This window comes from Dromiciops gliroides, chromosome 4 (genome assembly GCF_019393635.1).
Source record: "Dromiciops gliroides isolate mDroGli1 chromosome 4, mDroGli1.pri, whole genome shotgun sequence".
NCBI lineage: Eukaryota > Metazoa > Chordata > Mammalia > Microbiotheria > Microbiotheriidae > Dromiciops > Dromiciops gliroides.
In genome coordinates this window covers 195553564-195580070 of record NC_057864.1, presented here as the reverse complement: position 1 = coordinate 195580070, position 26507 = coordinate 195553564, and the positions used below count along the sequence as shown (strand labels likewise).

The window sequence follows — 26507 nt, the reverse complement described above, 5'->3', positions numbered from 1 at the left end:
TTTTCATCAGACAGTTTTTTAATCTCCTTTTCCATTTGGCTTTTCAAACTGTTGACTTTTTTCTCATGACTCTCCTTCATCGCTCTCATTTCCCTTTCCATTCTTTCCTCCTTTTCTCTACATCTTCTTTCTATCTCTGCAAAGTCCCTTTTGAGAGCTTCCATGGCCTGAGACCAGTTCATATTTTTCTTGGAAGCTTTGGATGTTGGAGCTTTGACCCTGTTATTATCTTCTTCTTCTGAGGTTGTATTGTGGTCTACCTTACCCCCAAAGAAGTTTTCGATGGTCTTCTGCTTTCTCTGCCTGCTCATCCTGGCTTACTATTTCTTGGCTTTTAACTCCTTCTTTAAGTGTGGCGCTGCTTCCAGGACACACTGTTCAAGCTACAGTGTGGCCTGGGGGGATGGTTGGGCTTCTTCTCAGTCTGCCTGGCCTCGCTTTCATTTGATTTTAAACTCTCCACTGCGGGGTGGGGGTGGGGGTGGGGCTGCTTCTCGGCTCCACTCCTGTTCTCAGCTTCAGAGGTCCCAGGTGTTTTGGATTGAGGGGGGACAGGCTTTAATCTCACCTGGCCTGTTCTCAGGTCCGGAGATAACCTCAGGCCTATTTACTAAGAAACCAACCAGCAAAGCTTTCTGTGGTGTGGTTCTCAGCTTCTGATGAGACTGCTCCCCTGCTCCCCTCCCCGACCTGGGTCTCCTGCTGCTCAGGATTTCTTCCTGGTTGCCCGCTGGGGTGGGACAGTCGAATCCTTCCCCCCAATCCACTGGGACCCCTTCACTTATCCCCCCCAGGCCCGCCGTTCAGTCTGACCTCGCGCTTGGTTCCAGAAGACGCCCTTCAGTGTTTTTTCCATTCCATGCATATCAATTAGACTAATATTGTGGTTTGAAGATTTAAGGAAGGGAGGGATATATTCCCTTTGGCTTCCTATTGGTCCATGGTTGGGAACATGGTCCTAGAGGCTGTTCCTTAGGCCAGGCCTTGCTGGTAGAGTGACTTAGGATGGCGTGGGAAGAAATTTCAGGTTGCTCTTCAAATGAAGACCGATGGCCGAGAAGTTGAAGAACAGATTTAATGGACCTTGAGTCTTCTGCTGCTACAAGGCGCCCCTTCCTTATACTGCTGCGTAGCCCAAATGACAGTCTAAGACAGAAAACTGGGGCCTATTCATGCAGAAGGGTCCCAGTGGAGGCTGGCTTCTTAGAAAGAGGCTCACAAGGCAAGAGTTGGATAGCAAAAAGGGAAGTACAGTAGGAGATGGAAGAAGCCTCAGAAGCCAATGAGTCTAATTCCCTCATTTAGAGGTGAGAAAAATGAGGTCCACTGAAGGGAAATGATTTGCCCAAAGTTATACTGGTTGTGCAGTGGATAAGAGTGCTTGTCTTAGGGGCAGCTAGGTGGAGCAGTGAATAGAGCACCGGCCCTTGGATTCAGGAGGACCTGAGTTCAAATCCGACCTCAGACACAACACTTAGTAGCTGTGGGGGCAGCTAGGTGGCACAGTGGATAGAGCACTGGCCCTGGAGTCAGGAGGACCTGAGTTCAAATCCAGTCTCAGACACTTGACACTTACTAGCTGTGTGACCCTAGGCAAGTCACTTAACCCCAACTGCCTCACCAAAAAAAACCCCAAAACCAAAAAACAACTACTTACTAGCTGTGTGACCCTGGGCAAGTCACTTAACCCCAACTGCCTCACACACACACACACACACACACACACACACACACACACACACACACACACACGAGTGCTTGTCTTGGAGTTAGGAAGACCCAAGTTCAAATCCTATCTTAGATACTCACTAGCTGTGTGACCCTGGGCAAGTTCCTTAACCTCTCTCTACCTCACTTTCTTTAACTGTAAAAAGAGGATCATAATAGCACCTACCTCCACACACTCATATTAGGACTTCTCTGGACTGAGATTCACACCAGCCAGTACCATTAGGGCAATTGACCATAGCCCTGAGGAAACTTTGAGAGGCATTTTTATCACACACCCCACCCTCCCCAAAGAAGCCCTTGAGGTACAAAAAGTGAGAATAGTTCCAGACCTCAGGTTCCACCATTCCTGATTGTAAAATTCCTTGCTGATTTGGCCATCAAAGACCTTCCATTGAAACTGGTCCACCACGTAGCTGAAGGGAATGAAGGCAATCTTTTCCAATGCTATGCTCATAAGGAAGTTGATCTCACTTTCTGCAGATAGAGAGCAGAGATCAGCTGGTTTATCAGTTCTCTTAAGTCTTAGAACCCCCTCCTTCCGCAGTCATAGGACCATAAACCATTAGTGTTGAAAGGAACAATCAGATGTCATCTTTATCTTCTAGCTTCTCCTTTTATTACTTTGCCTTTTCAGGGAGGCACTGAGAATTCAAATGCCCTAGTAGGGATCCCCAAACCCTACCTTCTAAGCAAGCCTACCTCAATCTTTCCCTCTTTTAATTGTTTCTTATTTATCATCTATCTATCCATCTATCTATCTATCTATCTATCTATCTATCTATCTATCTATCTATCTATCTATCTATCTATCTATCTATCTATCTATCTATCTAATCTATCTATCTATCTATCTATCTATCTATCTATCTATCTATCTATCTATCTATCTATCTATCTATCTATCTATCTATCTATCTATCTATCTATCTATCTATCTATCTAATCTATCTATCTATCTATCTATCTATCTATCTATCTATCTATCTATCTATCTATCTATCTATCTATCTATCTATCTATCTATCTATCTGTGAATCTATCTAATCTATCTGTTTATATGCTGTCTTTCTCCATTAGGCTTTAAGTTACTTGAGGGTAGGAACTTTCTTTCGCCTTCTTTTTTGTATCCCTAGTGGTTAGTACAGTGCCTGCACATAGTAGGAAATTGATTGAATAATTGATCTCTCCCCACCTAGTTCCCTCTAGTAAGCCTGTGAGCCCATCTTGCCTTTCCACCTGAGACCTACAGCCTCCATTCCCCACAAGTCTCCTTTCCCAAACCTCCTGCTGAGGAGCCATCCCACCCATAAGATCCAGTCACCATAGTCCTCTATGTCAGTGACCAGCAGCTCTGAGTTGTGAAGGTACTTGGGGGTAGAGACGGAGAGGGCCACCACATCCCCTATGGCCTCATGGAAGCCTGGGTTGGCAGCCTCTCGGAGTACCACGGGCAGATTCTTGTACTGCATGAAATATTGGATATGGCCCATCTCATGGAAGACAGACTTCAGATCTTCCACGTTCACCTGTGTGCACTGCTTTACCCTGAGGCAAAAGGGAAAGGGAGAGAGGAGAGTGAGGATTAAATTGGAAAGGAGGGAGGCCAAGGAAATCTTTCATATGTAGAAAAATTAAAATGACTAGGACTGATTAGACTATAGAAGAGAAAGTTGTTGCTTGTCCTTCATTCTTGTTTTTTTTGTTTGTTTTTTTGCAGGGCAATGAGGGTTAAGTGACTTGCCCGGGGTCACACAGCTAGTGTCAAGTGTCTGAGGCTGGATTTGAACTCAGGTCCCCCTGAATCCAGAGCCAGTGCTTTATTCACTGCGCCACCTAGCTGCCCCACTTGTCCTTCATTCTTGAAGACGACCACAAAAGATGTCATGACTTGCAATGAATTGGATTTAAGTAAGGAAGGGCCACTGGGTTCAGTGGAAAGATATATTATCAGGACAACTGGAGATGGCTCTAGATATTTAAGGCAACTGGGGTTAAATGACTTGCCCAGGATCACACAGCTAGTTAAGTGTCTGATGGGAGCTTTTAATTCAGGGCCAGTGTTCTATCCACTGCACCACCTAGCTGCCCAGAAAGATAAAAGAAAGTACGATGTGGTATAGTGGGAAGAGCACTGGAATTGTACTCAGAAGACCTGGATTGGAATCCTGACTTTTACCACCTTGGTGACTTGAGTGAATTGCTTCCCAGTGAGGGAACTGAACTAAATGCCTTCAAAGTCCCTTCCAGCTATAAATCCTAAATGTGAGTAATTTTATTGTTTCCTTTAAGACCCGGCTGTTGTTGTTGTTGAGTTGTTTTCATTCATGTCCAACTATTTGTGACCCCAATTTAGGGTTTTCTTGGCAAAGATACTGGAGTGGTTTGCCATTTCCTTTTCTAGCTCATTTTACAGATGAGAAAACTGAGGCTAACAGGGTTAAGTGACTTGTCCAAGGTTACACAGCTAGTGAATGTCTGAGGCCAGATTTGAATTCAGGAAGATGAATCTTTCTGATTCCAGAACTCACTTCCTGAGCTTTAGCCATCCTTTAAGATCCAGCTCAAGTCCCTCCTCCTTCATAAAGTTTCCTATGAATACTCCAACCCAGGGATTTCTCCATCCTCGAATCTCATGGAATCTATTGTGCCTCTAAACTCATGACACTTACTGTCTGTATAAGTCATTTGACAATTCACCACATACTGTCTCATAATGCCTCTTGTATGAACGTCATCTTACGGTTAACTGGGGTGGCATTGACTTTCATGTCCTTATATCTCGCTTCCTCAAATTGGCTGTAAACTGATCATATCCTATACTTCTTCGTATTCTCCTTTGGGTTCTGCACACAATTAATGCTAAAAAAAAAAAAGCCCAAACAAACCAGTATTTCTTGCATTCAAGTGACTTGCCCAGGGTCCCACAGCTAGTAAGTGTTAAATGTGAGGCCAGATTTGAACTTAGGTCCTCCCGAATCCAGGGCTGGTGCTTTATCCACTGTACTACCTAGCTGCCCCCCTATGGAGAGTTTTTTTTTTGAGGAAAATGCCAATTAGTTCCACCTAGAATGCATCAACAAAAGTAAATGATGTTTTATTAAAACAGGAGAGATTTCCGTTCTTTAGAGAGAAAATCTTCTCAACTGTCAAGGTACTAAAATGTTATGTTGGGTGACTAAATAAGGATGTGGAGTCTCTATCCCTGATATCACATAATCATAGATTATTAGAGCTAGAAGGGATGGTAGAGCTTCCCTTGTCTATTTTTTTATGTTATAGATGGGAAACTGAGGTTTAAAAAGGGGAAGTGATTTGCTTAAGGTCACAGTGTTAATTAGAATCTAGATCTCTTGACTATAAGCCCAGTGTTTTGCTACTGTATTGAACTGCCTTTCATTGCTTAGATGATTGAATTCAGTTATTTAAAAAGATGAGAGAGAGAAGAAAGAGAAAAAGAGGAAAGAGAAAGAGAAAAAGAAAGACAGGAGGGCAGCTAGGTAATGCAGTGGATAAAGCACCGGCCCTGGATTCAGGAGGACCTGAGTTGAAATCCGACCTCAGACACTTGACACTTACTGTGACCCTGTGCAAGTCACTTAACCCTCATTGTGCTGCAAAAAAAAAAAAAAAAGACAGGGACAGAGATAGTGAAAGAGAAGAGACAAAGAGACAAAGACAGAGAAGGACAGAGAGACAGAGACAAAGAGAGAAAGACAAAGACAGAGACAAAGACAGAGAGGGACAGAGAGAGAAAAAGAGACAAAGACAGAGAGGGACAGAGAGACAGGTAGACAGACAGAGAGAGAGACAGAGAGGGACACACACACAGAGACAGACAGAGAGACAGAGAACAGAGGCAGAGAGAGAGATAGAGAAATAGAAAGACAGAGAGAGACAGAGAGAAAGAAAAAGAGAGAGACAAAGACAGAGAGGGACAGAGAGAGACAGACAGAGACACAGAGGACAGAGGCAGAGAGATAGAGAAACAGAAAGACAGAGAGAGAGAGAGAGAGAGAGAGAGAGAGAGAGAGAGAGAGAGAGAGAGAGAGAGAGAGAGAGCGCTTTCTGATGCCACACACTTCACTGTTTTTTGGGCTCTAAGTACCACCCTCCTCCATAAGCACCTGAAGTCCTTGCCATTGTAGAAGTCCCAAGCAGAGGCTTGGCATGACACTTTTCTTCCATCCAATGGCTTCTCCAGCATCGATTTGGTCCAGAATTCAGGGAGAACAGGGAGCAGCCCTAGAGACTGGAAGAATTTGTCAGCCTCCTCAAACATCTTAAAGGGTGTCCAGTGCTGCAAGGCCAAGAAGGGAAAATGGGTTACTGTCCTCTCCAGCTTGTCACGGCAACAAGGAACTCATCCCCCTTCCATTCACTGGGGCAAGCTAGAAAAGGGGGAGTGTGGGAGGTAACATAATAGAGTTGGAGATCAAAGCAGGGGGGACAGAGTCAAATTAGATACTGACCTGGCTCTTCATGGCCATGGTGATTTCCATTTTGGTGGATAAAGGAAAGGGTATGACCATGTCAATGATGTTGGTCCAAGACTGAGCCCACATATTCCCTGGAAGGAGCAGCAGCAGGGCAAAAGATAACATGGAAGGGGAAAGGAAGGAAATAAGGAATGGGGAGAGAAATGTGCTTCTACTTATCATCAGGGAAAGATCCTTTTTTTCCCTCACTGCTAACTGATCCTTCTGGTAATTTGCCTGGTTTTTTCGTTCTTTCTTTCTTTCTTTTTGGTGGGGCAATGAGGGTTAAGTGACTTGCCCAGGGTCACACAGCTAGTAAGTGTCAAGTGTCTGAAGCCAAATTTGAACTCAGGTCCTCCTGAATCCAGGGCCAGTGCTCTATCCACTGTGCCACCTAGCTGCCCCCATCTTTCTTTCTTTCTTTTTCTTTCTTTCTTTCTTTCTTTCTTTCTTTCTTTCTTTCTTTCTTTCTTTCTTTCTTTCTTTCTTTCTTTCTTTCTTTCTTTCTTTATTTCTTTCTTTCTTTCTTTCTCTCTCTCTTTCTTCCTTCCTTCTTTCCTTTCTTATATTTTGTTTTTTTTCAAATTACATGTTAAGACAATTTTTAACATGTTTTTTAAAAAATGTGAGTTCCAAATTGTCTCTCTCCCTCCCCACACCCCTCATTGAGAAGGCAAGCAACTTAATATAGGCTATACATGTGCAATCATGCAAAACATATTTTTATATTGGTCATATTGTGGAAGAAAACAGGCCAAAAACACCCCCAAAAAAGGAAGTTTTTTTTAAAAAAAGTATGCTTTGATCTGCATTCAGACTCCATTAATTCTTTTTCTGGAGGTAGATAACATTTTTCGTCATTAAATCATTTGGAATTGTCTTGGATCATTGTATTGCTGACGCTAAGTTGATCATCATACAATGTTGCTGTTACTGTGCACAATGTTCTCTCTGTTCTGCTCATTTCACTTTACACCAGTTCATATAAGTCTTACCAAGTTTTTCTGAAACCATCCTGTTTGTCATTTCTTATAGTACAGTAGTATTCCATCAAATCATATACCACAACTTGTTTAGCCATTCTCCAATTGATGAGCATCCCCTCAATTTCTATTACATAGTCTTTCTGACCCTCCTCACCACCAGTTATGATCCCTCATACCTGATGTAGGATCAGAGAATATTGGAGCTGGAATGAACCTTAGAGTCATCTACCAGGAGTTTTTAGCCTGGGGTCCATGCTTCTAAAATATTTTTTGTTTTAAAAAATAGTTTTATAACTATTTCAATATAATTGGTTGCAGTTGTAATCCTATGTATTTTATTTTATGTGTTTAAAAACATCATTCTGAGAAGGGACCCATAAGCTTCATCAAATTCCCAGAGGGGTCCATGAGGCAAAAAATGTTTATGCCAGAACTTCTGATCTAATCCAGCTCACTCATATTATTTTGTTTGTTTGTTTTGCAGGGCAATGAGGGTTAAGTGACTTGCCCAGGGTCACACAGCTAATAAGTGTCAAGTGTCTGAGGCTAGATTTGAATTCAAGTCCTCCTGAATCCTGGGCCGGTGCTTTATCTACTGCACCACCTAGCTGCCCCCCCCCCAATTACTCATTTTAAAAATGAGGAAATTGAGGTCTAGATAATGTGACTTGCCCAAGGTCACAAATGCAGAAGGTAGTGGAGTTGGATTTCAAACCCAGAATCACTGATGTCAAATCCAGTATTCTTTCCACTATACCACACTGTTTATCTTCTCTCTGATAACTCCCATTTATTCCCTAGGCTTAGGCCCTTGTTCCCCTGACTCTCCACCCCAGTATCCTGGCAAAATTCCCTCTTTTCAAATTCCTCTGGGTCCTCCTTCAGATTCCTTTGCCCTTGCTGCTATCTTCAACTTACCCAATAGGTGGGCAGGAATGGGTCCTTTCCGGCTAATGTATTGAGACCCATAGTAATGGTAAAGAATTCGGCGCACATAAGCATGTAGGTTTAGGTAGAGTGGCTTCACTTCATAGAAGAGTCGCTCAAGGTCTTTCTCCAAGGTGGATGATTCATATACTGCTCTCCATGAAGCCCCCATATCCTTGTGACCTGGGATGGAAAACATGGGAAAGGAAAAAGGAAGATCAGGTCAAAGGTTTCTGACATTTTCCCTAGGCCCTCACCATCTATCTCCCAAGCGCCAGAGTCCTTCCATGTGAAGAACATAGCGTTATGAGTCAGTAGAGTTAGATTACAATTCTATCACTGTTAACTAGCTGTGTAATCATGGTCAAGTTGCTTATTCTCTCACAGACAAGTTTACTCATATGAAAAGTAGGGGCAACTGCCCTGATGACCTCACAGAATGGTTGTGAGGATGATGTGAGCTGGGAGGAGAGCTTAGTTATGACCTAAATAACATCTGTTATGAATATGAACTGGAGGTGATGAAAATCTTCAAGGTATTAGATCTGATGGGTAGAATGCCTGAAGAACTATGGGTAGAGTTTTGCACTAATGTACAAGAAGCAATAACGAAAAATATTCCAAAGAAAAAGAAGAGCAAGAAGGCAAAAAGGCTGTCTGATGGGGCTTTACAAATAGCTGAGGAAAGAAGGAATGCAAAGCAGAATGGAAAAGGGAAAGATATACCCAACTGAATGTAGAATCCCAAAGAATAAATAGTAAGGAAAGATAAGGTTTTCTTAAATGAGCAATGCAAAGGGATAGAAGAAAACAATAGAATAGAAAGAACAAGAGATGTCTTCAAGAAAATTAGAGCTCTTAAGGGAAAGTTTCATTCAAAACTGGGCATGATAAAAACCAAAAATGGTAGGGATTTAACAGAAGCAGAAGACATTAAGAATACACAAAAGGGGGGGCAGCAAGGTGGCACAGTAGATAAAGCAGTGGCCCTGGATTCAGGAGAACCTGAGTTCAAATCTGGCCTCAGACACTTGACACTTACTAGCTGTGTGACCCTGGGTAAGTCACTTAACCCCCATTGCCCTGCCCCCCCCAATAAGGGGTCTGTTGGACAAAAGAAAAAAAAGAATACACAAAAGAATTGTACAATAAAGATGTTAATATTACCGATAACCAATAACCACAATGGTATGGTTACTGGTCTAGAGTCAGACATCCTGGAAAATGCAATCAAGTGGGCCTTAGGAAGCATTGCTAACAATAAGGCTAGTGGAGCTGACACAATTCCAGCTGAGTTATTCAAAATCCTAAAAGGTGAGGCCGTTAAATTGTTACACTCAATATGCCAACATAAACACAAAAGTGGCCCCTGGATTGGAAAAGATCAGTTTATGTTCCAATCCTAAAGGAGGGCAGTGTCAAGGAATGTTCAAATTACCAAATGATTATACTCATTTTGAATGCCAGCAAAGTTATACTTAAGGTTCTGCAAGCTCCTTTTTGTGGTGGCAAAGAATTGGAAATTGAGGGAATGCCCATAAATTGGAGAATGGCTGAATAAGTTGTGGTATGTGAATGTAATGGATTACTATTGTGCTATAAGAAATGATAAGCAGCACATGTATAACCCATATCTGATTGTTTGCCACCTCAGGAAAGGGTGAAGGGAGGGAGGGAAAGAGGAATAAAAATCAGAACCCCAAACTATAAATGAAAAAGTTTATTATTTTAAAAAAAATGATAAGCAGGTGGATTTCAGAAAAACCCGGAAAGACTTAAGTGAACCGACGCTGAGTGAAATGAGCAGAACCAGGAGAACATTATACATAGTAACAGCAACACTGTGTGATGATCAACTATGATGGACTTAGCTCTTCTCAGCAATGCAATGATCTAAAACAATTCCAAAAGACTCATGATGGAAAATGTTATCCACATCCAGGAAAAGAACTTTGGGGGTCTGAATTCAAATTGAAGCATACTATTTTCACTTTTTTGTTGTTTGTTTTTCTTCTCATGATTTCCCCCTTTTATTCTGATTCTTCTTTCACAACATGGCTAACATGGACATATGTTTAACATGATTGTACTATATAACCTATATCAGATTACTTGCTGGGGAGGGTAGGGAGGAAGGGAGAAAAAATCAGAACTCAAAATCTTATAAAAATGAATGTTGAAAACTATTTTTGCATGTAATTGGACAAAATAAAATACTATTAAAATGGTGGTGGTGGTGGGGAGATTCTGCAAGCTAGGATTCAGCAATATGTGAACTGGGAATTACCAAGAGCGGGATAGTTTTCAAAGAAGCAGAGGTTCCTTAGAGACCAAATTGCCAGATTTCTCTGTATTATAGAGAAAGCAAGGGAGTTCAAGAAAAAAACCCCCACAAATGTCTGCTTCATTAACTATACTAACTTCATTGACTATACAACAAAATATGAAAAGTCCTAGAAGAAGGGGCAGCTAGGTGGCGCAGTGGATAGAGCACCAGCCCTGGAGTCAGGAGTACCTGAGTTCAAATCTGGCCTCAGACACTTAACACTTACTAGCTGCATGACCCTGGGCAAATCACTTAACCCCAATTGCCTCACTAAAAAGAAAAAAAAAAAGAAAAAAAAAAAAGAAAAGTCCTAGAAGAGAAGGGAATACCAGATCATCTTACTTGTCTCCTGAGGAGCCTGTATTCAGGCCAAGAAGCAACAGTCAGAACCAGACATGGAACAATTGATTGGTTTAAGATTGGAAAAGGAGTATTTAACTTATATTCAGCACATATCATGAGAAATGCCAAGATGGATGAATGAAAAGCTGTAATTAAGGTTGCTGGGAGAAATATCAACAATCTCAGTTATGTAGATGATACCACTCTGATAGCAGAAATGGAAGAGGAATTAAGAAGTTTCTTGATGAGGGTGAAAGACGAGAGTGTCAAAGCTGACTTGCGCTTAACATAAAACCTCCCCAAACTAAGATCTTGGCAACTGGTCCCATCACTTTCTGGCAAACAGAGGGAGAAGAAATGGAAGAAGTGTCAGATTTTATATTCTTGGCATCAAAGGTCACTACAAATGGTCACTGCAGCCATGAAATTAAAAGACACTTGCTCTTGGAAGGAAAGCTATTGTAGATCTGGACAGCAAACTAAAAAGCTGAGACATCACCTTGCCAACAAAGGTCTGTATAGTCAAAGCTGTGGTTTTTCCTGTATGAATGTATGGCTGTGAGAGTTGGACTGAGCAGCACAGAATTGACACTTTCAAACTGGGGTGCTGGAGAAGATTTTTGAGAGTCCTTTGGACAACATGGAGATCAAATCACTTAATACTTAAAGAAACTAATTAAGGTTATTCACTGGAAGGCCTACTGAAACTGAAATATTTTGGCCACATAATGAAAAGACAGAACTCATTGGAAAAGACCCTGATGCTGGGAAAGATTGAAGGCAAAAGGAAAAGGGGATGGCAGAGGATGAGATGGATGGATAGTATCATGGAAAGAAATAAACATGAACTTGGACAGACTTCAAGAGATACTAGAGGATAGAAAGGCCTGGTGTGCTATGTTCCATGGAGTTGTGAAGAGTTGGGCATGATTGAATAACTGAACAACAATGGGAAAGATCTTTGAAAAGTATCAAGTAGCGTAAATGCATATTATAATCCTCATCTTATCTCTTGCTCCAGTTCTGGGACCTGGAGAAAGGAGATCAGGACCCTTAGAATTCTCTCCCTTGGGTTCCTTCCCTAGGGCCCACTCTCTTCTAGGACATATCTCTAAACTTTTTTTTTTTTTTGATGAGGCAATTGGGGTTAAGTGACTTGCCCAAGGTCACACAGCTAGTAAGTGTCAAGTGTCTGATTCTGGATTTGAACTCAGGTCCTCCTGAATCCAGGACTGATGCTCTATCCACTGCGCCACCTAGCTACCCCCCCTCCAAACTTTCTTTCTCCTTTTATGGGATCAATGTCTTTGTGGACCAAGGGACCCTTGAGGATCTGTGTGCTCAGTGATCTAGGAATTTCTGAGAAGACTTAGGGAAGCACTGACTCCAAGGGGCCACTGAAGAATTGGGGGGGGGGTGGAATTCAGAGTCCCATTTGTCTTACCATTGAGCCTAGCAGCCTTGTTGCTGAGCTCCACATACCGACTGTAGAGGGGGCGGATCTCCTGGCCCACAGAATCCCTCCAACCTTTCCAGGCCCAGAGTAGTTCATCATAGTTCCGGGAGGAAGCCATCAAGTCTAAAAGGCCTGAGCCCAAGAAGGAAGAGATTGTGACAGGGATCCAGGTTCTACAGCCCTAGCACCCTTGCCCACCATTTCCCTGGCTCTTTCCCCCTCCCCCCACCCAATCTCATTAACCTTCTCTGGCAAAGTCTTTTTAGAAGAAATGGCCCACTATTCCTCTTCCCTATTTCTTGCCTTGCTATGCCCCGCCTGTGGTCTCCTTAGAATGTCCATAGTTTCTCAGTCTCCCTCTAGACTCAGATAAGATGAGGACAAAGACTAGAAGCCTTATAAAGAGAGTGCCAAGGAAATGCACACTCTAGAGCCGGGGTGGGGGTGTGAGTGGGGGGTGGGGAGTCTTAACCTGGACTCCATAGAATCCCTAAAAGTCTGTCAATAGATTTCAGAGGATAGAAAAAATGATTTTTACTAACCTTTGTAATCCTGTGAGGGTTTTTTTTTATGTATGTAAAAACATTATTCTGAGGATTCCCTGTGTTTCACTAGCCTGCCAAAGGGGTCCATGACACACAAAAGGTTAATAGCTAGAGAGCAAGGATGAGGGTCCAGATTTTTTTTCCTCTCTGGCCCAATCATGTCATGGATACTTGGGTTCTTTCTCAATAACGCTCTCTTTCCACCCCTTTTTTTCCTTTTTCTATAGCCCGGGTATTGAAGGTAGAACCAGTGACACTTCTCAGGAAGTATCTAGACCGCCCCCATTCACCCCATTAGGAAGCAGAAGAGTCAGAAGATGGAAGAGTGTGCATTGATAGGGAGCAGGAGTAGGCCAGGGGCCTAACGGAGAGCTGGAGAGTCGCATTTGTCTTTGCCTTTGTCGCTAGGCTCACCAGGTTCTAGGGACAAACAAGGTTTCCCGTCTGGGTACACACAAGCCATATTGTAGATATTCTCCATATTTGTTAGAAGTTTACTGTACTGGAGGTGGGGAGGAATAGGACAGATGTTACCCCCAAGCATGATTATGCTTTTCACCCCCATCTCATACACCCCCCACCCTCAAATGTATGTACTTCCTTCTCCAATTTCCAGTCTTCCCCTGGCCCAGCAAGAAGGATGCACTCATAAGATGCCATCTTTTCCCTTATGTCACCCCACCAAGTCCCAAGGTTCAGAGGGAGGGTGCAATTTCTTACAAATGTAAGAAACTTTTTTTTGCTGCCTCCCCCCCCCCCCCGCAGTGACAACTGAAGGCAGTGAGGGAGAGTACTAATCATAGATGTCACCTGCACATCTATTCCTTCTCCTTATCCCACATTCAGGGGACCAGTATATGTGAAATCAGAAATGAAATCACTCTTCATAGGCCTATGAGAGCCATTCATCCTGTTCCTTTTTTTATTGGGCGGGGGTGGGGGTGGGAGTTTTCAGGGACCATCAACAGGGCCTGAGCCCCACAATAGCCTGAAATTGAGGGGACAGGCCCAGGAAGAATTTGGGGATAGTGGCCCTTGCCCTGGGCCTATCACCTCCTTAAGGTCATCCATGGGTAGGCTGGCGCTGCCCATTTCCCTCATCTTCCGCAGAGTTCGCTTCAGTAGCGGGTTCCTAAAGCTGGTGGTGTTAAAGTGGCGAGCTTTCATGCCATAGTACGATGTGTGCTGAGCCATCAGGAAGTCCTTTTCCATCTGGGGAGGGTCCAGGAAGGAGGAGGTCATAGGGTGTCTCATGGGAGAGAAGAAAGGAGAGCTTCCTGGGAGCTTTGAAGGGAGGAAGGGGTCTTGGAGAAAAGAGCACAGTGCCCACACTGAGCTCTAGAAACACTTCATCCTCTCTCTTCCTCTCTGCCCCAACCCTCACTTCAACTATTAGCTTTATTCTTATTCCTCCCCTTCTGGTGCCTGGACTCTCGGCTTTAGGACAATGCCAGTCTAGGAATATTAAGGGATGGATAAGAAAGGGGACCTGGGAACTCGGATGCAGGATGCACAGGCAGGTGGAAAAAAGCTACAGGTTCTAGTCTTGGAGTCTGGAGAGGCATGGAGAAGCTTAAGTTCTGCCTTCATTTGAACACTTAATCCTCGTGTAAGAGGCCACACACATCACTCTGTTCCCTCCTAGAAAGCCTGAGGAGATGATAAAAGGGCACTTGGAACATAGATTTAGAGTCGGAAAGGATCTTAGAGGCCATGAGTCCAACACCCTCAGTTCACAGATAAGGAAACTGATTAAAGCACAGGGATACTAAGTGGCCAGGGTCACACAGCTATTAAGTATCTGAGGGTGATCAGATTTGAACCACATCTTCCTGACTCCAAGTCCAGTCTACTCTACTACACTAAACTGGCTCTCAAAAAATCTGTGAGTTTGGGAGGTAGTAAGCCCTGCATTTGTGTCTCATTGCCTTTATAGTTCTCTTGTCATGCATCCCACTCCCATGCAAAGTCTCAAAGACCTGGGGGCATTTAAACCTGGATGAGAGAAAAATCAGTGGGGACCAATCCTTGGGGATTTGGGGCTAGGTATTTCCTTTCACTCACACCCTGGGGCAAGTGGTGTATGTACCCCAAAGACTGAGACATTGGTATTAAGGGTAAAAATATAGGACAGCCCCTGGGAGTGGATGCCACAAAGAGGAGAGAAGGGAAGAGTCTGGGGTGGGGGGAAGGGCAGGGTTAAGGGGGCCCACCATCTGCTGGAGGTTATGATTAGTGATGTTGGTGCTGTAGTTCCAAAGAGCCTCCATGTACTCATTCCACACAACTTGAGCTGTCTTATCATAATCATCCAGGAATTTATTTGCTGTTGACTCACTTTCTGATTGACTTTTGAGGTAAACAAGATGACTCTGGGCATCATTTCCTAGGGAAGAATGATAGAATCATAGGTCAGAACAGGAAGGGTCATTTGAGATCACTTAGTCCAATCTCTTAATTTTGTTGTTGTTCAGTCATGTCTGACTTTGTGACCCCATTTGGGGTTTTTCTTGGCAAAGATACTGGAGTGGTTTACCATTTCCTTCTCCAGATTATTTCACAGATGAAGAAACTGAGGCAAGTGACTTGCTCAGGGTCACACAGCTAGTAAGTGTCAGAGGTCAGATTTGAACTAAGGAAGATGAGTCCCAACACTCAGAACACCGTGGCACCACCTAGCTGCTCATTTTACAAAGACAGAAACTGAGGCTCAGGAAATGATTGTGCCTAAAGTTATCCACCAAGTTAGTGACAGTGCCAAAACTAGAACCTAGAACTTCTGACCAGTGCTCTTTCCATTGCACCACATTGCCTCTGGGGACAGTCATCCTCTGACTTTCCCTTCTACCCCCTATCCATCCCTCCTGGTCCTTAGTCCTACTTGAATTCTCAGCTCTCCCCATCTTGAGCAGTGAGAGCAACTGCCCACAATAGCAAAATAGAAATAAAGAAGACCCAAAGGGAATAATCCAATGTCTGCCCATAGCCAAGGGACATTCACACTGGAAGACTGCATGCCTCCCGACTGATCAGAACACACCCCATCAGTGTGACCTCACAGGCACTAGTCTATTCAGAACCTGGAACTCACAGGGAAGGAATTTCTGAAACAGCTCCTTGCCCATGCTGGGATCACTACAGAAAAGGGAAGGCTTTCATTTAGGTACTACAAGAGCTGGCCAGAGCTGGCTACATGTCTGATCCCCACTCAGATTCCCAGGGAATAATAGAGGTCCCAGAGTCAGGATTGTACCAGGAGCATGGGAGTTAGTGAGCCCTGCATCTGTGTCCCATCGCCTTTAGATTTCTCTTTTCATCCATCCCATCTCCATGGGAAGTTTCAAAGAACTGGAAGTGTTTAACCTGGATGAGGGGAAACCAAGGGAGAAGAGACATGAAAGTTCTCTTCAGAGTGTTCAGAGTCAAGAAGACCTGAGTACAAATACTGCCTTAGATACTAGCTTATGTGACCCTGAATAAGTCACTCTCTCAGGCTCAGCATCTTCATCTGTACCTCACAGGGTTGTGGAGATTGAATAAGATAATATTTAGAAAGCACTTTGTGAACCTTAAAGGGCCACATAAATGCTAACTCATTATGAATATTTTCTAAGTATTTGAAGGTCTGTCATATTGGAAGAGGAATTGAGCTTAATCTATTTGGCCCCACAGAGCAAATGGATAGATGTTGCAAAGGCAAATTTAGCTTTAATAGAAGGAAAAACTTTCTGACAAGTAGGGCTACCCAAAGTGGAATGGGTTGCCTCAGCAGATCTCTGCCTTTGGAGGTCTTAAAATAAGAGCTAGATGACCAATTAGCAAGGAGACTGAGAGGGGATTTTTGCTCAGTTACAGGTTGGATTCATTGACCTGAAAAGTCTCTTCTGAGATTCTAAAGGATTCTGGTCTAATAACGATTACAGCAATTCAATTCAGCAAACATTTATTTAAAATCTTCTAGTTATTGTGCCCTATACAGATATGGGGGGGAGGGAGGGAAATGGAGGTGTCACTGACCTCATGTGGGGTAGACCAACATACCATGGGATTCAACAGAACAGGTCCCATGTTCTGTCATCAGATCTATCCTTGGCTTGATTGATGATCAGAGGAGTACATAGATAGAGCTGTGATGAGATGGGGCATGTTGTGATCATCATTTGGTACATATAGGAAGGTAATATGGGGAAATTCTTATTCAGTGGCATAATCAAGAAGTCACCTCTGTTTGTGTGTGTGTGTGTGTGTGTGTGTGTGTGCTGCATTTAGCTGTTGTCTATGAGGATGAGTCAATCTCCTTAATGGGAAGTGTTTTGTCCCTGCTGCTTGTTGAAAGTAGGGGCTTTGAGAGAGAAAACAAGATCTGTGAAGTGAAGAGATGCTCAAGAAGATGGTATCTGACAGGAGAACATTGTACAAAGTAACAGAAATACTATATGATCAATTGTGAATGACTTTGCTGTTCTCAGCAATACAATGAGCCAAGATAATTCCAAAGGGCTCATGCTGAAAAATGCTTTTTACCTCCAGAGAAAGAACTGATGGAGTCTGAACAGACTTTGATAAGCCATACTATTTTTCACTTTCTGTATTTTTTCCCCCTTTGGGTCTGTTTCTTCTTTCACATGAGTAATATGGCAATATGTTTTGCATGATTGAACATGTATAATCTACATCTTACTGTCTCAGGGAGGAGGAAAGAGAGAGGGAGAGAGAAAATTTGAAATTTTAAATAAAAAAAAGAATTTTAAAAACTGGGGAAAAATGAAATATTATTTTTTAAAAAGAAGATGGCAGCTGAGAAGAGAATTTGGATTTCTGGCCATGATTTAACACATAAGGGTGATGAGCTCTTGGCCAGGGATATAGTACATCTAATGAGGGTTGGTTAAAAATAAATAAAAATTGCCAAGAGTTTTACAAATTGAATCTAGATGGCTTTAAACCAAAAAGGGAGATAGAAGGAAATGCCACCTCTCTAAATCTAGCAATCATGTAGTCCCTGCACCATGGGGAATGGCAGCTATAGAAAAGAAAGAACAGTAATAGCGATGTCCAGAAATTCATAGGAGAAAAAAAACATAGGAAGTAATCAGCAGTTAAACCTTTGGTCTTGAGTTTTTATATACACATGTATGAAATATAGGTTATAAATAAGGTGAACTAGAGATCTAATTCAGGAAAGGCAACTTGATTGGATAAACCCATACCTAGACTTTAGTTATGGAAAACCATGCCTTTATTATTTTTTTTAAAAGAAAGAACATAATAGATAAATGAAGGGAAGAAGCCTTTATTAATTGTTTACTCTGGGCCAGGCATTGTGCTACATGATTCATAATTATTACCTTATGATCCTCACAACAACCATGGGGAGTAGGTGCTATTATTATGTACATTTTACATTTGAGAGAACTGAGGCAGACAGAAGTTAAGTGACTCATCCAGGGTCACACAGCTAGTAAATGTCTGAATTAGGATTTAAACTGGCTTCTGGGCCAGTGTGCTTTTCATTGGGCCACCCCTCTGTCTCTGGCTGGGAAGGGGTAGAGTGGCTTATATTTAGAAGATAACACAGAAAAACCTGGAAAGACTTACATGAGCTAATGCAGAGGGAAATGTACTGTATACAAAATAACAGCGATATTGTAAGATGATCTGCTGTGAATGACAGTTACTTTCAGCAATACAATGATCCAAGACAACTCTGAAGGACTTAAGAAAAATGCAAATCCATCTACAGAGAAAGATGGTATCTGAATACAGATTGTAGCATAATTCTTTTGTTAGTTCCTTTATCTGAAGTTTTGTTTTTGTCTATTTTCTTTTACAACCTGGCTAAAGTGGAAATATTTTGCATGACTATACATGTATCTTATATTGACTTGCTTGAGTTCTTAAGGGAGGGTGGGGAGGAAAGGAAGAAGAGAATTTGGATCACAGAGTTTTAAAAAATTGATGTAAAAATTTTTTACATGTAATTTGGGAAAATAAAATTCCAAATCCTAAAAAAGAAGATAATAGCCATCTCTGGGTGAGAGAGGACCATGGATAGAAGAATAAAAAGAGGGGAAAAAAGAAATTTACATGATAATTTTGTTGTATATTTTAAAGGAATAGTAAATTGTGCATAGTAGTCTTTTATTGTGCTATTATGGAAATGCTTGTTTTATTCCATAATTTAAAAATGCAATAATTTTTTAAAAAGAGATTCATATGAGGAAATCCACATGAAATAAGGGTGATGGAAGAGGTGTCTCGACCACAGAAGGATATGCTTTTTTCATTGGCTCAAAGATGGAGACAGCCCCTGGGAGAGCTATTCAGCATGTGATATCTGAGTGAGGCACTAGATGGCACTCTGAGCCCAAACTGCTGGACCTCCTCTATGTAGGTGTGAGCAGAACCATGCCTGGATTGGGCCTTGACTTTTCCTCTCACTGCTTCATTCTGGATTTGTTCTAAGGGTCTGAATATGAACAATAATTCACAACTTATTTGCCTCATAATAACTCCCATCCCATTGAGATCCTAATCTCTTTCCCAAATAATAATAGTGATAATGAGAATTCTTCTTTTTCTTCATCATCATTATCCTCATAGCTAACATCTATATAAACACTTACAAAATCTGCCAGGCACTGTACTAAGCACTTTGCAATCATTATCTCATTTGATCCTCATGACAACTCTGGGAGGCAGGCGCTATATTAATGCCCATTTTATAGATGAGGAAACTGAAGTAAACAGAGGTTAAGTGACTTACCCAAGGTCGCACAGCTAGTAAGTATCTGAGGCTGGATTTGAACTTCTGGTCTTCCTGACTCCAGGTCCGGTGTTCTACTGTGCCTCCTAGTTGCCCCCAAAGAGTCACTCATTCACATAAAGACTGAATGAAGTACATTTGCTAAACTAAATTGAAAGTGAAAGGCAAAAAACCAACCAAATAAAAAGAAAGTGAAAGGCAGGGGGCAGCTAGGTGGTGCAGTGGATGAAGCACTGGCCCTGGATTCAGGAGGACCTGAGTTCAAATCTGGTCTCAGACACTTGACAATTACTAGCTGTGTGACCCTGGGTAAGTCACTTAACCCTTGTTGCCCCACCAAAAAAAAATAAAAGAAAGAAAGATTTTTAAAAAAGAAAGAAAGAAAGTGAAAGGCAAAGCCTTAAGGTGACTTCAGCTGTTCCTTGAAGGTCTGTATCTTGATTCGTCCTTGAGTTTATCTTCTAAGGCCTAGTTCTCACGTTAGCAGTTGAATGGTTTTTCAGGGGAGCACTCTCTGGCATCCTGCTTTCAGAGCATCATCATGAGGGACATTTACCTCATCACTATCCAGATCCTGGCAGGCAAGTCGAATGAAAACTTTCTCCTCTTGGCTCTTGTAGTAAATGCTCTCAACTCTTAGCTTACATCTAGGTGAATTTGCCACTGGACACTTCAGCCGGCTGCTCTGCAGAATGTAGCTGTGTGTTGTCTTAAATCTCATTTTTTATACACCCCATGACCTCATCAAATCTTATGGGTTTAATAATTATCCCTGTGGATACCTCTCAGCTCTATATGTCCAGACCCACTCTCTCCTGAGCTCCAGCTACACGCCCTGAACTGGATTTCCCATGAGCATCTCCAGCTCAACATGCCCCATACTGAACTCATTAAACTTCCCTGTAGGGCACCATCATCCTGCCAGTCACCCTGTTTACAACTTTGGTATCGTTCTCAACTCACTCTCAATCACTCTATATATGCAATCAGTTGCCAAATCTTATTTCTACCTCCAAAACATTTCTTGCACCTGTCTCCTTTCTGCTCACATTGCCATGACCCTAGGCCCTCATCACCTCTTGCATTGACTTCCCCTTATACCTATAATGCCTCCTCATCCTTAGCTTCCTTCAAGACTGAGCTCAGGCATCACTTTCTCTTGAACTTCCAGCACCACCCCCTTCTCCACCCCCACTACCCTTGCCCCACCTTGCCCCATGTCTCCAGCTGCTAGTACCTGAATTATCTTGTATGCATGTGTCTGTATATATGTATGCATACATATATGTATGCATGTATTTATTGCCACATCTTGCTAGATTGTAACCTCTTTGAGGACAGGGATGATATTTCACTTTTACCTTTCATTTTTTTGTACCCCCAAAGTATCTATTACTGTGTCTGGTACATAGTAGGTAGTTAATAAATTTGTGTTAATTGATTAATTGATAGAGACTGGGAATTGAATTATGTTATCGAGACATGGAGGTGGGGGGCAGCTAGGTGGTGCAGTGGATAAAGCACAGGCCCTGGATTCAGGAAGACCTGAGTTCAAATATGGCCTCAGACACTTGACACTTACTAGCTGTGTGACCCTGGGCAAGTCACTTAACCCTCATTGCCCTTCCCCCCCCAAAAGAATAATGAGACATGGAGGTGGCATAATGTAGGTATTGGGCTTGGAATCAGGAAAGCCTGAGTTCAAATCCCACTTCAAATACCAGCTGTGTGACCCTGGGCAAGTCCTTTAACCTCTCTCAGCCTCAGTTTCTGCATCTGTGCAATGGGGATGATAATAGCACCTACCTTACTGGCTAGTTGTAAAGACTGAAAGAGATAACACATATAAAGCACTTATAAACCTTAAAGGATTATATAAATTTTAGCTCTTATTATCTGGGTATTTGCTGGCCCTCTTTCTCTGACAAAAGTAAAGTAGCTAATACATTTTTGTCTTGCCTTAATGATAATTTCATCTTTCTAAAAGTGGAGGAAGCAACAAAGGCAACTCATTCTAAGCCTCATTCCAACCAACAATGAAGTACTGACTGCTGAAATAGAGATGCCAGGAATCTTCAAAGGTGACTGCTCTCTTATTATTATTATTATTATCCATTCCCAACTCCTCCCTAACCTGGCATGAAGGGCTTGGCAAGCCTTTAGTCAATACATGCTTCCATTTTGCCCCTCATTCCACTGAAAGCTTTTGAATTACTTAGGAAAGGACAATGGGGGTAAGGGAGAAGTGGAGAGTGAATTCTGTCTACAGGCTATCTTCCTCCAAAGAATTAAAAAAAAAAATCTTGCTTTACCTATATAGGATTCTCTCACAATTACATCTCAGATCTCCTCCCCTTCAGAAGCATAATGAAACCTCAGTTATTTTATTTTAATTTTATTTTTTTGCAGGGCAATGAGGGTTAAGTGACTTTCCCAGGGTCACACAACTAGTAAGTGTCAAGTGTCTGAGGCCACATTTGAACTCAGGTCCTCCTGAATCCAGAGCCGGTGCTTTATCCACTCTGCCACCTAGCTGCCCTGAAACCTTGGTTATCTTAGATGAAGATTCAAACCTCTACTTTTGTGCTGTAAGAAACGATGAGCAGGCAGATTTCAGAAAAATCTGGAAAGACTTACATGAACTGATGCTGAGTGAAATGAAGTGATGCTGAGTGCATGAGCAGAACCAGGAGAACATTGTATGCAGCATCAACAGCATTGTGTGAGGATCAACTGTGATAGACTTAAGTCTCGGCAATACAATGATCCAAAATAATTCCAAAGGACACATGATGAAAAATGCTCTCCACATCCAGAAAAAAAGAACTGTGGAATCTGAATGCAGATTGAACCATATTGTTTCTACTTTTTTTGTTTTTTGTTTTTGAGATTTTTCCCTTTTGTTCTGATTCTTCTTTTACAACGTGACTAATGCAGAAATATGTCTAATGTGATTGTACATATATACCGCATATCAGATTGCTGTCTTGGGGAGGAGGGAGGGAGAAAAATTTGGAACTAGAAATCTTATAAAAACAAATGTTGAAAGCTATCTCTACATGTAACTGGAAAATAATAAAATACTTTTATGATTAAAAAAAGATTCAAACATCTGTCCTATTTTGGTTTGTGTATTACAAACTATCAATTGGAATCATCTATTGCAATCACTCCATATGCAATTAATATACAAACGGGTATGCTGGTAAATATCTAACAATTGGCCTTTTGGGAGAAAAAGTATAAGGACACATTTAAATTTAATCTTCATTATTACCATTTTCTCCTCTGTTTTATTAAGTCCAGACAACCAACAAAACAATAAATCAAGCCCTGATTTGTATAGTTACAATTTCCAAAGTATAAATGCTGAGACTGAAAATTTAACAATTGGCTCTTGAGATCCAGTTTTATTTGGTTCCAGTACACCTCTGTAGACTATAAACATGAACCAGAGTAGCTATAGCTGGCCAGGGTTTTATATGAAAAAAAAATCAGGAATTATAAACAGTTTAAAGAGATTTAAAAAAATGTTTAAAGAAAACAAAAGTTTAAACTGTGTAGAAAATTCCTGCCAGCTTCAAACATAGGGGAAAATGAGAAAGGAATTTAATCTTTTCTGTCCTTTTGCTGATCTCAAGGAGCAATAACAGACAATAGCTTCAGTCTACACATCCTTTCTCAGGAATTAAAATAAATGGAATGCCTAGCAGAGGAGGGCTCTAGACAATCAAATCCTTCAATTTTCATTTTCATTTAAAGCACTACCGGGGGCAGCTAGGTGGCACAGTGGAAAGAGCATTGGCCTTGGATTCAGGAGGACCTGAGTTCAAATTCAGCCTCAGATACTTGACACTTACTACCTGTGTGACCCTGGGCAAGTCACTTAACCCCAATTGCCTCACCCAAAATAAATAAATAGATAGATAGGTAGATAGATAAATGAATGAATGAATGAATGAATGAATGAATGAATGAATGAATGAATGAATGAATAAATAAAGCACCCACTGGATCATCTTTACCTCCCCAATCATCAGACTGTTGCCTTTCTTGTACTGCTACCCTCTACTCATTCCTCTCTAAAAGAGTAGATTAGTGCCTCTGTTTTCCCATAGCTCCTCCAACTTTTGTCATTTTCCTCCTTTATCATCTTTGCTAGTCTGATGGGTGTGAAGTGGAATTTCAGAATTCCTTTAATTTGCACTTCTCTAATAATCAATTCACAGTGGAATCATGACTTGGTCCAGTCGTTCTGGAAAACAATTAGAAACTATTCTCAGAAGGTTACCAAACTGTGTGTTCTTTTTGGTCCAACTATACCACTACTACGTCTATAACCACAAAAAAAATTTTTTTAAAAAAGGAAAAGGAAAAGGATCTATAAGAGCAAAAATATTGATAGCAGCTCTTTTCTTCTCATGGTGGTTACAAATTGGAAACTAAGGGAGTGTCCCTCATTGGCAGAAATGACTAAACAAATTTTGGTATATGGATGTAATGGAATATTATTGTGCCATTAAGAAATGATGAAATGGACAATTTCACAGGAAATTTGGCAAGACCTTCATGAAATGATGCAAAGTGAATTACGCAGGAACAATTTATACATTGATAATATTATGAAAAACAACTTTGAAAGTCTTTAGAAAGCTGATGAATACAATGATCAATGAGTCCAAAAGAAAGAAGATGATACATGAACACTTACCTCCTGACACTGAGGTAATCAGCTTAAAACTTTTGGACATTGCTAATGTGGGGATTTATTGTGCCAGACTATGCATCTGTCTTATTGAAGGATTTGTTTTTCAGGTAAATAAAAACCCAAACCAAATAATTTGCTCATTTTGGGGAGGAGGGGTAGTAAGAACAACAGATTAATTAAAAAATACTTGTTACTTGAAAAGGAAAACTAATGAACTATTTAAAAAAAAACAACCCCCAAAGATCATAAGATCATGAACAGATGAAGAATAAAGTGAGCAGAACCAGGAGAACATTTATGACAGGAATATGGTTGTTGTTTGTCCTTTGTTCTCAAAGAGGACCATGACATCAGGAGGTGATGTCATGACTTACAGTGAATTGGATTTGAATGAAGAAGGGCTGTGCAAAGTCACCAACCTCACTTTCTCCTCCAGAGCCATCTGGGTCCAGTGGCAAGATATACATCAGGACAACTGGAGATGGCCTCCAATGTTTTAAGGCAATTAGGGTTAAGTGACTTGCCCAGGGTCACACAGCTAGTAAGTGTTTGAGATGAGATTTGAACTCAGGTTCTCCCAACTTCAGGGCCAGTGCTCTATCCATTTCACCACCTACCTACCTCAATAGCAACATTAGGACTCCTTTCGTTGTCTCTTGCATTCAAGGTTGTCCTTCTAGCTTCCCACAGCTCTGGGTCCTGGGTGAGAGGCTGCTGCCCTCCCAGAGGCTGAGCTGAGTCCAGGGGAGGCCTATGGGAGGTTCCCCCCACCCCATCCCATCCCAGCGACTGAGTTGCTGGAAATACAAAGAAAAGCTCACAGTGGTCACTGAAGGCCCCCCTGGAGCTATTCTCTTTGTAATTAGAAGTAGGGGAGTGGTAGGCGCAGTGGATAAAGCACTGGCCATGGATTCAGGAGGACCTGAGTTCAAATCCAGCCTCAGACACTTGACACTTACTAGCTGGGTGACCCTGGGCAAGTCACTTAACCCTCACTGCTCTGTCAAAACAAAACAACAACAACAACAACAACAACAACAAAAGAGAAGTAGCAGTAAGAAATTACCTAATTATGGCACCTTCAGGAAGAAAACATGCAGGGAAATCCAGGAAACCAGGATTAGAAGCTCAGGTAAACTGAGATTATGACTTTGACAAAGAAGAAAGATCTTAGTGGTTCTGAGGAAGATGCTAGGGAAGGAGAGACTACAGTAATTGAAAAGCAAGGGGAAAAAAGCTTCTAAAGTGATTGATTGCTCATGGAGCTGTTGAAGAGGATATGGGGGGTGAAATACAGAACATGTTGGAAAGATTTGGAAGTGATATTAGCAAGGCTCTTCTTGCAAAGAGTAAAAGATAGGAAATGTATATCAGTGCTTCTCTCAAAGAGAGTAATCGGAAAATTGAGCATGTTTGGAAAACACAACAAGAACGGAGGCAAAAACTCAGCCATGAATATTCTCAACATTTCCTGGCATTATTTCAGCAGTGTGATGTGAATGTTCAGAAAGCTGAGGAACAGGAAGAAAAACTACTTAATGTTTTGACAACAGCAAAAGGTTTTTCAACAAGACAGAATAGTTCAGAGCCAGAGACTGAACAGGATTAAACAGCTATATAAACAATTCTTACTCCCCCTGCCCTCCCCTAGGGCAATGAGGGTTAAGTGACTTGCCCAGGGTCACCCAGCTAGTAAGTGTCAAGTGTTTGAGGCCGGATTTGAACTCAGGTTCTCCTGAATCTAGGGCCGGTGCTTTATCCACTGAGCCACCTAGCTGCCCCCTAAAGGTTATCTATTGTTGCATAGCTTATTTATCCAATGAAGGTCTTTATTTTATACTGACTAAAAATGCCTATCTGAATAGTAAATGGCAAATTAAAATGTATTACCGTTCAGATTCCTTGGTATTAGTGAATTCCCCCACCCTAATGTTAGCAATTAAAAAATAATGGCAGGGCAGCTAGGTGGGGCAGTGGATAGAGTACCAGCCCTGGAGTCAGGAGGACCTGAGTTCAAATCCAACCTCAGACACTTGACACTTACTAGCTGGGTGACCCTGGGCAAGTCACTTAACCCCAATTACCTCACACACACACACACACACACACACACACACACACACACACACACACACACACACAAAACAAAGCCAAAACTAATGGCTTCTGACAATAAAGATTTAATCAAATTTTAAAAAATAGCAACCTTAAAAAGAAAAGCAACTTTGAAAGATTCAAGAGCTCT

At 41.8% G+C, this 26507-nt stretch overlaps 1 protein-coding gene and 1 pseudogene across 1 annotated transcript in view; one reads left to right on the top strand and one right to left on the bottom strand.

Moving 5' to 3' along the window:
- The window catches only part of LOC122754835 (angiotensin-converting enzyme-like protein Ace3), a 31006-nt gene extending 14140 nt beyond the window's left edge, over positions 1-16866 (bottom strand). Inside the window, exons 1-10 of the mRNA XM_044003285.1 lie at positions 16830-16866; positions 15002-15174; positions 13842-14000; positions 13203-13290; positions 12232-12375; positions 8111-8302; positions 6201-6298; positions 5856-6028; positions 3053-3276; positions 2061-2205 (exon numbers count right to left, since the gene is read on the bottom strand). Of these exons, the coding sequence (XP_043859220.1) occupies positions 2061-2205; positions 3053-3276; positions 5856-6028; positions 6201-6298; positions 8111-8302; positions 12232-12375; positions 13203-13290; positions 13842-14000; positions 15002-15174; positions 16830-16866 (1433 nt within the window). The remainder of the gene's footprint in view (positions 1-2060; positions 2206-3052; positions 3277-5855; positions 6029-6200; positions 6299-8110; positions 8303-12231; positions 12376-13202; positions 13291-13841; positions 14001-15001; positions 15175-16829) is intronic.
- An 8456-nt stretch (positions 16867-25322) lies between these two features.
- LOC122754834 overlaps positions 25323-26507 on the top strand; it is a 9393-nt pseudogene continuing 8208 nt past the window's right edge.